The following is a 12835-nucleotide window of genomic DNA, read 5'->3' on the forward strand; positions in this document are numbered from 1 at the left end:
AAAGCAAAGTGAACTGGACTGCTCAACAGTCCGATGCCGAATGAATGTGTTTCACCATCAGAATATCGCTTAAGTATGTTTTTTGTCCGTGATTGAATCGAGAGAAGGGGTGGTTCACTATGGCAATTTGGAAGGCAAACTATAGGGGAATGAAGTTTGAAAATTTCAGCGACTGAGCGATAACCAATTGAAAATTATATGATTTTCGCGATGCTAAACATTTTTCGTTGCGCGCGCATCCTAAATTGGATACGAAAATATTCTACTGATGGGGAAGCATAATCTTCAGAGCCTCTCCTGCTAACTGCACTTGATAAAGTGCAACCAAATGTATTTGGTCGCAGTATTTTTTTTATCCAAAATAATAATTTTTATTAGGGCTCTTATGGCGTCAGACTAACGAGGCCGGGAGTTCAATTTTTTGACAATATTTGCTTACAACTATGTTAGTAATATGTAACCGACTACTCGAACCAACTTTTGATGCTGGTACTCTCTTGGTCGCCTTTTCTTCTCCGCCTCATTCCCCCTTTTGGCTTTGGGGGAAATTTTAACTATCCCGAGGTAAAAATCGGCCCTTTTGCGCTCCCTCACAGCGCTTTCATCATGAACGAAGCGAGCTTCACCACAACAGCGACAACATGCTCCAATCGCTGTTCAATTATAACTGAGTGGATTTCCGTGCGGCGCTCGCTTATATACCGATTGTTGATTTCAATAGCCTGTTTTGAAAGCAATTTTAAGGCTATTGAAACAAGTTTTGGATCAAAAAATAAGAAAGTATATAACGCGTAGACATTTCATTTTTCGAATGGAGTGATTATCATACCATTTAGTTCAGTTATCTAAAAGATGTTAACGCTCAAAATCTCGGTCTCCGGCATAACGCTTTCGTTTTCGAAACTTTGAACTTACATCCCAGTATAGCAATGAAAGACGTAGTCCTACGTCCAAAAACACATGTGCGCCTAAGAAAAACACTTTTTGGAATAATCAAGGGCCTATCCGAGTTGCGCAATTATTATTCTCATTCACAGAAAACTTCTTTAACTTGCTTCTTTTCCAGCTTTTATCTACCAAGCGCAAAGAACAATGAAAACGAATCACGTGAAAAATCGGAGTTGCCAAATGTGATATAGTTTATGACGATTATCTTCCCACAAAAGTGACATATGTTCTAATCGATTGAACAGAATGTTCCATATTCTCCAATAAAATCGTAGTCTTTCATCGTCATCGAATATAGAGTATAAAGCAAGTTCGTTCGGTTGAATTTAATTTTTTATTATCATTGGCAACACAGGAATTATCATTGATAGTACAGGAATTCACAATGTGTGTATGCACAATCCATGAAAATGTGGAATAATGACTAAAAGTGTAAGAATCGTATCCTAAGAAGAAATCACTAGTAATCACTGTAAGAACGGTAGAATGTTTTTTTCGTGCTTCTAAGGAACGTGCCTTAAAGGAAGAATTAAAAGAGGAACTTGAAGTGCTTTTAGAAAAAAATCGAGGTAGAACACTTTGTTTTCCAACAAAGGCTGACAACTGATCGTTGCAATTTAGAAAACATTATGAAACCGCTAGAGTAGTTTGTTTCATATTTTGTTGATAAAATTGATCACTCACGATTTTATTCGTAAAGAACAGTCATCCTATTTATGAAAAAAAAATTAATTGCAATTTGTGGCTTCTCAGAAAACTATTCATCCATAATCCAAAACACTGCTCAGGGTTGTCATTGGAATAATTCGCAAGCAACAATTTTCGGATAACTCTGAAGCAAAATGGGAAAATTCGGAAAATTTAATTCGCATATGTTCTATTATTACAAGCGTTGTTAGTCCATTTGATGTTTGCGCTAACGAAATTGAACTTTGTTCGAAAGTGGAAATAGATTTTAATGTGATAAAACGCTCATATATCTTCTTCTATCTAAATAAATATAAAAAATATATCGCCGAATTTGTTGATAAGAACAAAACTCGAAAAGGGAATTGTCCGATTTAGGGCTGTCTTTACTCTATCATTTTATCTGTATCAAAAATTTATTCCATATAACGGAGAAGCACGTTATTTGCAAGAGGTTGAAAAATCTGGAACGAAAATTGGGTCTGAAAATAATCTGATATTATGATGACGAATTTTGGTAGAAGTACTTGGAATTTTATAGTAAGCGGTACTTTTAAAGGGTATTCATTGATTAGTTTTGCGATTGGACCCATGAACGTGAGCTTAGTAAAAAACGTGAATGTGATAACGAAACATAAACTTTGGGCGAGACAAATTTTGCCGGGTCAGCTAGTTTTCAACAAAAATAACATTTTTGTGAAATTACGCTGAAAAAAACTATAGAAAAATTAAATTTATTTTTTTCTAAAAAGTTTTTTTCTTTTGTTATGACAAAAAATATCTAATCAGCTCTAAACAGCAACGAATAACCAACAATTCATTCAAACATCGGTAGAAGGGTACTCCTATAGGAGAAGAGTTTTTCTAGCTTTTTCTTCCTATGAAAAGATACTACTAAGGTTTCACTCATAACATTTTTGTGTGTAGATTCTCGCGATTACCATGTTCTTTACATGATTCGAAATAAAAAAAAATGTGTGCAGAACATGTCAATGGCGAGAATTTACAAACAACAATGTTACGAGCAAAACATTAGTTTTTCAGAAGTCCCCATGCAAAAGACCCATTCCATGAGATTATACATCAGAGAACCAAATTTCAAATCTAGTTTTAGGAGAAAATTGAAAACTTTATTTGAATAAGCACTAGTTATATCATAATTTTTTTGTAACAAATTTAATTTTTATGCACCAGCCTTTTAGAGAGGTGAGTTTAAAAAACTACATAATTATATTAAACATATTTCAGGTTTTCACTATTTTTATGTTTTTTGATATATCTCTGCACACGCTTAACCAAACTTCAATGTCTATATACCATTGAATGGGTGATTCAATGCTTGTTTGAAGAGCCGTGGGTAGACCTACGTTTGATTTTGTAATTTATGAGAAACAAGCATTTGAAAAACAGGTATTTTGAAGCGTGGTCACGTCACAAAAATAGAGAATTTTTTTGCCTTATCAAATGTACATAGGTTCAAACATTTTTATACTTGGGATTCTCTGAGCAAGCAATGAAGGTCAACAAACCACAAAATTTGGTTGAGATCGGTCCACAAATAGAGGAGCATCGACTGTCTCCAGAAGTTGTTGTCACGTCACGAAAGTATACGATCCATTCCAGTGTGACGTAACAACATTTTGACTCACTACAAACACTTTTTTTTCGCGTTTTCATGAATAAAGCATACAAAATTAAACGATGTTATAGTAAAATTAAGAAAATTTCCAACAAGAATCATCAGTTAGAGAATATTTTATAGTTAGATTGGTTTGTTGTCAGTCAAACACTTTTGTGACGCGGCAACACTTGAATTGGACTGTTGAACATTAATGATTAATTTAATTAATTACAGTTCCGTTTCGAAACATACAAATGATTTTTCTCCTATGTTTTATCAACACTATATAAACGTAGATTCCATAATATAAGATATAATCTTATTTCAACTTCCGGTTTGCTGATGGTAGTATTGAATGCTAAAAAATATGGAAACCCCATACGATATGGGCTTACCAGCGGAAATCGAATATCGTATTCCGATGCCATTTTGGAATCGAGTATGGTGACTTCGGGTTCGTTAAAAACGGATATAAAAACCGGGAATGGCATGAAATCCCACAATATGATCGTGCGCGAGGAGAAATACAAAAAAAAAAGTTTGATAGTGAGAGATAGGATTTAAGTGAGGTAATGGAGATAATGTTTGAGTGGAAAGAACTTAGCCTTAGAGCAAGGTGTGTGGAGTTATACAAAGAAAGTGCACATACAAATGCACATGGTCGGTTTAGGACCACTACGATTTTTCCCAAATAAAGACATACCGTGTATTACAGGTAACAGGTAGATTCAATTTATACAGCTTATTTTGGTGAAGATACCATAAACAATTAAAATTGCCTTGTTTCACAATGTTTCACAATCTAAAAGAACATAGAACTCATTTTGCACACAGGTCGAATATATTTCTTCTCTGTTTTTGAAGGAATGAAAACGTAAAATGGCGCTAAAACGCTAGAATGAAGAGAGCCAGAAAAAAATCACCATATTATCAAATTATCAGCGTTATGACACGTTTCATTTCACACTATTGAAAATTCAGTAGCAAGCACCGTTCCTGAGATACAAAGGATGGTAGATTCAGGACCACCGGTTGCGTTAGGACCACCAGGCTTGTATGCGGGGACCGTCATTTGACACAATTTTCATAACGTTCACCGCCTTTTGTCACTTACGTTCTTAAATACGAGTTCATTCGACATTCCTGTAAAAAATGTCATATAACACACGACATTTGTATTTGAGATTTTTTTGACACGGCACATCATCAAAAGCATTTTTCGTTCAATACTCGTTCACAATTCGCGAATAAACATATTAGTCTTTTGTATATAAAACATAATCGATGCGGAAAAGTTAATTCTTATTCATAATTTTTTTTTTAAAGTTTGTTCATTTCCCCTGAAAATTTATTATTGTTATTGTCACTTCCCAAACTCGGAAAACGAAGCACAATGTCGTCAACGCGAATTGGAGAGACAACTATTATGGTGGTAATCAGTGTTGCCACATAATCATCCTTACTGGGAGGGTTGAAGGAAAGAGTAAAACTGAAAATATGATTATATTTTCAGTTTTACTCTTTCCTTCAAAAATCAGTCGTTGCTGAGCCAATTTAGAAGCATAGCTTTGTTGTTGTTACAATCAGCTTGACGATTTCCGAGAAGTAAAATATAGTAAGAATATTGAAAACGAGCTATCGAAAATGCGAACAAACCGAAAATAATATGATTGGATTACGGAGTCATTTCACTTTGAGAGCACGGTATTTGTTTTCCAACTCTTGCAAATTCTCATCGTAGAAACCTAGAAACGCTTCTAATACTACCTCGATTCTTGTTGGTTGTGAAAGTTTCTGGAGTTCAACATCGCAGCAGCATTGAGTGTCGAGTTATTGAAATCGGATCTTTTACTTATTTGATCGACCAATCCCACTTGTCATAAACATTGAAAAAATCAGTATCAATCAGTACTTTAGGACAAAAAAAACTGTAATCTGTACCTTAATGAATAAATTATTTCAAAAAAAATAATTAAAAAATCTTTTCAGATAAATCTGTACTTGTGGCAACACTGATGGTAACGACAAACGCAGATTATCTTAAATCTGCCGTTTTTTAACCGCTGAGCATTGTTCGTAAAGTTGAATTCTTAAACTAATTCGAAAGATTCTCAAATATGGCGACATCCGGCGAGAAGAAAAACTTCAGGAATATTTTTAAAGAAGTGTGTACTGTGTTTGAAAACGGATTTGTGGTTTGCTCGATTGATGCATCGCTAAATTGCAAATATCGGCAGGCGCAGCAAAATTTTGATTCAGGAAATTTTATCCGTCACATAAGAACTGAACATCCCACGCTTGCGAAGGTTCGGGGTTTGTTCAAGGAAGATACCGAAGTGCCATCGAAGAAGCGTAAAATTTTCTAGGAAACTGGTGGCCATCGACCGACAAACTGTAATCGAGGCAGTTATCAAACTCGTTACTGTGCATGTTCCACTCAGTTGCGTGGAATGGGATGGTCTTAAATTACTACTCAATCCACTTTGCAATGCTTTAAATATTAACATTAACCGGGCCAAACTTGTTGAACATTTGACCACAAGTGCAGTTAAAGTACGTGAGGCCATCAGGATTGAAGTTAGGGGTAAACTGGTATGTCTGAAAATAGACTGTGCAACGAAACATGGACGCCACATCTTAGGAGTCAATATACAATTTTTTGATCATGAACGACAAGAAGTAATAATAAGAACTATCGGTAAGAATATTTGAGTGGTTATTCGAGTACATCTATACTACAAACAATATCTTACAGGAATGCTGGAAATCACGGAAAGACACACTGCAAAGGTTCTGAAAACAAAGACCGAGGAGATGCTGGCAGAATACGAAATAAGTGTGGATCAAATCTTCACAGTTACCTGTGATAACGGAAGCAACATGATTGCAGCGGGGTACTTTAGTAAGATGCGCCGTGCATACCTTGCAGCTCGCTGTCATGGACGTGATAAAATTCAATGATGCTGAAATCCGGTCGTGCACGATGGTTGCTAAAAGTTGTCGAAAAATTCAGTATAAATCCGTTTTTGAGCTCCATAAACAACCACTGCCTCCTCTTTACTCGAAAACACGTTGGAACGGTGTCTTTCAGATGATAGAATTTTACAGTAAGCACGAAGCTTTCTTCCGTGACCTGGGTTCGCAATACCCGGAATTGAGTATGACCGTTGAATTTGAAGCATAAATATATCCTAAAATTCATTATAACTTTCAGATCTTGCGGAACAATGGGGATTCATTCACGAATACGTGGCAGCATTCGCACCCGTTTCCGAGGCTACCAAAAATATGCAAGTTGTGCATACATCGCTGCCGGACTTTTACCTAGTGTGGATCAAAACTGTAATGGAGGTCGGAAAAATAAAAGAAAACCGTTTCACAGAGTCATTGTCCATGGCATTATTCAGCAGGTTAACCCAACTAAAGGAAAGCATGGTCTTTAAAGCAGCTCTATTAATTGATCCACGCTTCAATTACCTCAACTCTTCATTGTTTTCCATCGACGAAAAAGAAGAAGTTCGAGTGAGTAAAAATAATGAACATATCATGACTCCTATGTGTAGATTTGAAGCTTATTCTTTACATTTTACAGAGATTCATCGTTGCAACATGGAACAGGTTGAACAATACTCGAAACCAAACCACGAATCAGATATCTGTACCGGTTAATGTTCAACTGCCGAGCAACCAGGGTGATCCAAATATTAATCTCGACGCTTTCCTAACAGAAATGTTCGGAGGTTCGCTTCCTGAGCCAGGAGCCTCGCAAACATCAGAAAACTCCTTCCTTCGACAGCTCAGCGCCTTGGATTTTGAGCCGCATCAGAATCATTCCTTTGATCTAAGAAAACATTGGCTCTCACGTAGAGGAACACATCCTGAACTGTATGAAATTGCAATGCTTTGCAATCAAGTCTCTGTGGAACGCTCTTTCAGTGCGCTGGGTTTAGTACTGTCAGATAAACGCACCAAGATGAGCGATGACCACCTCGAAGATATCTTGCTCATAAAACTCAACAGACAGCTTCTTGATAAAATTATACCTAATCTCTATAATTGGTTAGAAGAGGAACCATAAGCAGTCAGTTATGAATAAGTCTTTTATATGTTTCACACATGCAGAAATGTAACATTTTTTTAGAAAAAAAAACAAACCGATCAATATGTACATATCTAACAATAATTATATTCTTATTTTTTAAAAATAAAGTATAATTGAACATATAAATAATACGGTATGCAGAATAAGCCACCAGCTTCTGCTGGAAATAGTATTTACAATACAGCACCCTGCTAGTGGCCTCTTCCTATCAGCTCGGATGATGCCAACATCACAGGGTTTAAAAATTAGAAAAGTACCTATATCTCAACTGACGCAACTGTTAGTAGGGTTCAGAGCCAATCAAACCGCCTACATTTCTGCTTTTATTGGTGTCAAGATGTTGGCATCAAAAACATGGCTCTATAATATCAACATATTCTGTCACATGAAGAGTACAGTGTTTTCGAAGCTACAGGCTATTTATCTTTCCGGAAAACTGTAAGGCATTATTTGAGGAAGTTTGTGTTGGTGCGTATAGCTGACGTACTGAAGCTAGAGGAGAGAGTCCTTGTTTCCTCCGACGTGGGTAATCAATTCTCCTACTCGGTTCTGATAAAACTGATCCTCTAGTTGCCAGATTTTAGAAAACTTTCTTCGGGCCCGATCAGAACAACTCAATGTACCGGTGCGTTAGATCTTGATTAAATCTTGGGTTAGATCTTAATCTTGATAACATGTGCCAAATATATCTCCGGGTGTAATAATCAATATTGTCCAAATAGTTATGATGATAATAAGTCACCCTACAAACCTCGAGACGCCCGTGAGTAATAGTAGCAATAGAATAAGTGATAGTGTAAATAATAAATTATAAATAATAAATTTATATATAATTTTATTTTAAAGTGAAAATTTAAATAAACAATGGAATTATGAAACTCATGTAACTGAGCCTGTAAAAATACAACCTCTTAAAGTACCTCTAGTTGATAACAAAAAAATAAAAATGTCATACGACATTCAAAATACATTTCCGCTTGGTCAAAAGAAATTTACTGACAAACTGATTCATGAAAAAGAGAATTTGTTTGACATGCACACACACTACAGTCGGAGAAAATAGAGAAAATCGAGACGTTCATTATACCGTTTTGTTTTCTTCTCTTATTCGTTTCACGTATGACAGTAGCAAACTAACAAAAACATTTTTGGTTGCGTTCACAGTGATGAACCGGCTCTGACATGATATTTTTGGTATGCGTGAACGTCACCGAAAATGTGGACTGTTTACAACTCTGAGGATCACCTTCCCCTATAGGATGGACTTCTGGAAGGGGAAGGGGATATCTCAGAGGAAAGTAACAAGTATTCAGAGTAATAAAAAAAAAACATAAAAAATAGTATATCGCTTGCTACAATACGGTGGAATTCTTATATAATACAACTTATTAATTGTGTGACGTGACAACGCTTCGTGGAGACTGTTTATTCGCACAGAGCGCGTTGTCACGTCACGAAATGCATGCCGTCAAAATGTATGTTCTTGCGAATTTTTTTGGAAAACTGTGTAAACAGGAATCTACGTTCATCTTTCATTGACAAATCATAGAACAAAGTTTATTTGTATGTTTTGAAACGGAACTGAAAATACAACATTAATGTTCAAGAGTCGGAACCCGCAAAAAGACAGGTGTTGTCACGTCACAAAAGTATTGGGCTGGCAACAAGCGAATTCAACTGCAAAATATTCTCCGGCTGAAGATTCTTGTAGGAAATTTTCTCAATTTCACTTTGAAATTGTTGATCACTTGGAAATCGTGTGATTTATATATGAAAACGAGAAAAAAAACTGTTTTTAGTGAGTCAAACCGTTGTCACGTCACGCTGGAATGGTTCAAAAGTGCCATATACTCCGGAAACTATAAAAGATAGAAAGTTGACGTCTTCGACAAAAGTGCATATTTTAATTTGATCTAAAACGTTGTCGAATACATCGCTATCTTTACTTTAAACAAAATTAGGATTAATAGTATTTTTTTCAAAGAAAACATGAAAAGTTGTTGTTGAATTTGAATTTTTGAATAATTTTTTTAATGCAGTATTTTTTTCAAATATCTCGAAGCTATTGAGAATGGCGTAGAAAATCAAAAAGTACGTTTTTCGTCATGATGAAACATATTGGGATTAAAAAAAGTTGTTAAAATTTCTTATTTGATACTCTATTCTGTATTCTATAGAGTCTATAGATCAGTAGTGGTGGTGTTTCTTCTTCTTCTTTTTTGGCTTTAAGAGAGTTTAAACTTTTCAGTTCTTTCGCCTCTAGAGTGGTGGTGTTTTGGATTTGGGACACTTTTTCCTTCCTTACCCAGATACGCTCTTTATTGTCTGTCAATAAAGAGCGTATCTGTCTAGCTATGTGTGGCTAGCTTAGCTCAGTATTCCAGAGTATGACTATCCGACTTATTCGCTGGATCTCCGCCTGGCGACTTCTATCTGATTTTGAATGTGGAATGTGCCATAGGGATAGAGGAGGATAGAGAAAGGATGAATTTTTAAAGATCATAATAAATTAAATGAAACCAAAAAAAAATCTATTTCATTCATCCATAGTAGGGGAAGTGCACTGTGGTCACGCGTATTCTACAGCTTGCCACTCAGAAGACATTCAAGGCGTGTTATTTGGCATAGAAATCTCAACTAAGTACTAATAAAAATGACGCAAGTAATACTACGTTGAGACGGCGAAGTTCCTCTAGGAACGTTAGAGCCATATAAGAAGAAGAAGGGGAAGTGGGGGCATAGTGGTCACCCTAAGGAATATGTCCATATCCAGCGTCCACATACCGCTACAATTCCCGTTTTTCTAAGAATATTATAGTTCAACTCATTACTGTTCAAGATAGCATAGGGGAACTGCGTGTAAAATGAACAGGTGGGGTAAAATGAACAGGTAGTCAAATGACCGAAAAAACAGTAGAAATTATTTCCAAATGCTTATCCACCCTGTCCTATAAGTATTTCAAGTCTTTTGGGCCACCCTGTACCGATCAAGAACTGTCAAAAAGTGAAAAAGGTAAACAAAACCAAAATCACCTGCTCAGTACTGGCTGTGATGTAAATTTCTGCTCGTGATTAATAAGCTTTTTTGAGGTGAAAAATTGATATCCGTTCAATTGGTTGATCCAGTTTTGTTCACACATCGTATTGTCGTTGATCTATCGAAAGATGTCGTAGGTACCTAAGTATTTTCATCAAAAACCGTTTTAAAAATGCCCTTGAAAAAATAAATTGCTGCGGGGGCAAAATGAACAGTGAACGATGGGGGTAAAATGAACAGTGTGTCTAATCACAGATTCTTCTCCAGATGACTCGGGTCTACAAACGAAAAACCGAAAGGCAGAGTTGGACAAACACACAAATGGCAGCAGCAAAACATGCTGTTGGATGTGGAATGTCCGTAAATGCAGCATCCATCAAGTACCAGATCCCACGAATAACGCTCGCCAGGTGGATAGTGTCACCACAGAAGAAAAAAGGCCTGGGATCGAAAAAGTCGGTTTTCTCAGCCGAACAAGAGACGGAGCTGGTTCAACACTTGCTGGATTTGGAGGCCCGATTCTATGGGATCACTATGAAGGACGTACAAAAACTGGCGTATGAGTTAGCTGAGAGGAACGGTATTCCCCATCCATTCAACCACAAGCTGAAGATGGCCGGTAGGAACTGGCTTGATGGTTTCCTTCGACGGAATCAAACCCTCTCCTTCCGGAAGCCGGAAGCCACATCTGCAGATCGTGCACGGGGCTTTAACAAGGTTTCCGTGGGACCATTTTTCGACCTTCTTCGGAGCACGCTGGACAGCCATCAGTTTCCGCCGGCGCGTATATTTAACGCTGATGAAACCGGAATAAGCACCGTAAGCTAGACAGCTTTTTTATACCTGCTCATAATTTACTTAACATAAATTTAACAATTACAGGTTCCTTCGAAAAAGCTAAAAATTGCTGCTAAAAAGGGAAAGAAGCAAGTAGGTTCCTTAACATCGGCTGAGAGGGGCGTACTGATGACGTACGGTTGTTATGTGTATGTCCGCAACCGGACAGCATGTGCCACCGTACATGATTTTTCCCCGTGTGCGCATGCACGATGCGCTTAAGAGAGGAGCACCGAATGGGACAAAGTTCAATTGTAACCCTTCCGGTTATATGACCAGTGAAGTCTTCCTCGATTGGTTCGACCATTTCCTGGAGAACGTGAATCCCACCAAGGAAAACCCTGCACTCCTAATCATTGATGGAAACAGCTCCCATACGAAAAATCTGGCATTTGCCGAAAGAGCTCGTGCAAATTTTGTCACTGTTCTTGTATTGCCACCACATTGTAGTAACAAAATTCAGCCCTTGGACGTGGCGTTCATGGGGCCTTTCAAAAGTTACTACGCAGCTGCTTCTGAGAATTTCATGCGTCAAAACCCTGCAAGGACTATTGGACTTTACGACGTCTGTGAGCTGATGGGTACCGCGTTTCTCAAAGCAGCTTCTGGTAGTGTGACAACGAGCGACTTTCGTAAATGTGGCATTTGGCCATATAACAGACATGTCTTCAGCAACGATGACTTCGCTCCATCTGAAGTAACTGATCAACCAGAAGCCACTGTGATGCCAATTCCAATGGTAGTTGATGACTCCACTGTGCAGCAAGTACCTCTTCAGGTTTCTACCAATGTTTCAGTTACTCACTCAGGAAACCAATATTGTACTGATGAGGTTCAAACGGATGGACCCGATCCTGCTAGCGTTCAAGTTGGCCCAGTTTCTGAAATTTCTCCGAACTCATCGTTCAATATTACACCGTCGGAAATTTTACCTTTGCCGAAGATGTCAGTTCCCAGAGCAACGAAGCGAAAGCGCAAGTCGGAAAAAGCTGTGGAGATTACCGGCGACGGCTACCGTCAAAACCTGGCTTCTGCTGAGGCAACAAAAACTATCAAGTCCATCAAAAAAGGACGAAAGCCGCCAAAGAAGCGAGCCAAGGGTAAAACATCGGATGAACAGTGCGAGGATACTTTGTGTGAGCTGTGTGGAGATTGTTTTTCTGATTCGACCGATGGTTATGGCTGAAGGAAATGCCTATCGTGTCTTAATTGGTTCCATGCTCAATGTAGCAACGATGATGGGTTTCAATGCCGCATATGTAACTGATTTTTAATTGATTGTTTTGAGTTTCTTCATGGCAATAATTGCCTTGCAAATGACCGTCCTGTTATTTGAATTTGTTTTATGATTTTTGTTGAACGAATAAATGATTTTACCCCTGATCTTATGTTTTTTTTCATCACATTTTAGAACACATTTGTCATCTTTATTCAGAACATTTTCCTAACGTCTTAATTATTTTTGAAAATTTCCGCCGAAGGTTTCCTTGGGTATTGTGTGTAATCTTAAGTGTATACATTCTTCTATACATTCCACGTTTGACGATAACAGTATAAAACAAAATGTTTGAATAACCCCTATCACATGTTCATTTAACCCCCA

General features: G+C 37.4%; 1 protein-coding gene across 1 annotated transcript; it reads left to right on the forward strand.

The window, feature by feature from the left end:
- Positions 1–10716: 10716 nt before the first annotated feature.
- On the forward strand, positions 10717–12418 carry LOC129774489 (uncharacterized). Its single transcript, XM_055778234.1, has 3 exons — positions 10717–11214; positions 11278–11325; positions 11402–12418. Exons 1-3 carry the CDS (start codon positions 10717–10719, stop codon positions 12416–12418), a joined length of 1563 nt encoding a protein of 520 aa, XP_055634209.1.
- The last annotated feature ends 417 nt before the right edge of the window (positions 12419–12835 follow it).

This window comes from Toxorhynchites rutilus, chromosome 3 (assembly GCF_029784135.1).
Source record: "Toxorhynchites rutilus septentrionalis strain SRP chromosome 3, ASM2978413v1, whole genome shotgun sequence".
Taxonomy (NCBI): domain Eukaryota; kingdom Metazoa; phylum Arthropoda; class Insecta; order Diptera; family Culicidae; genus Toxorhynchites; species Toxorhynchites rutilus.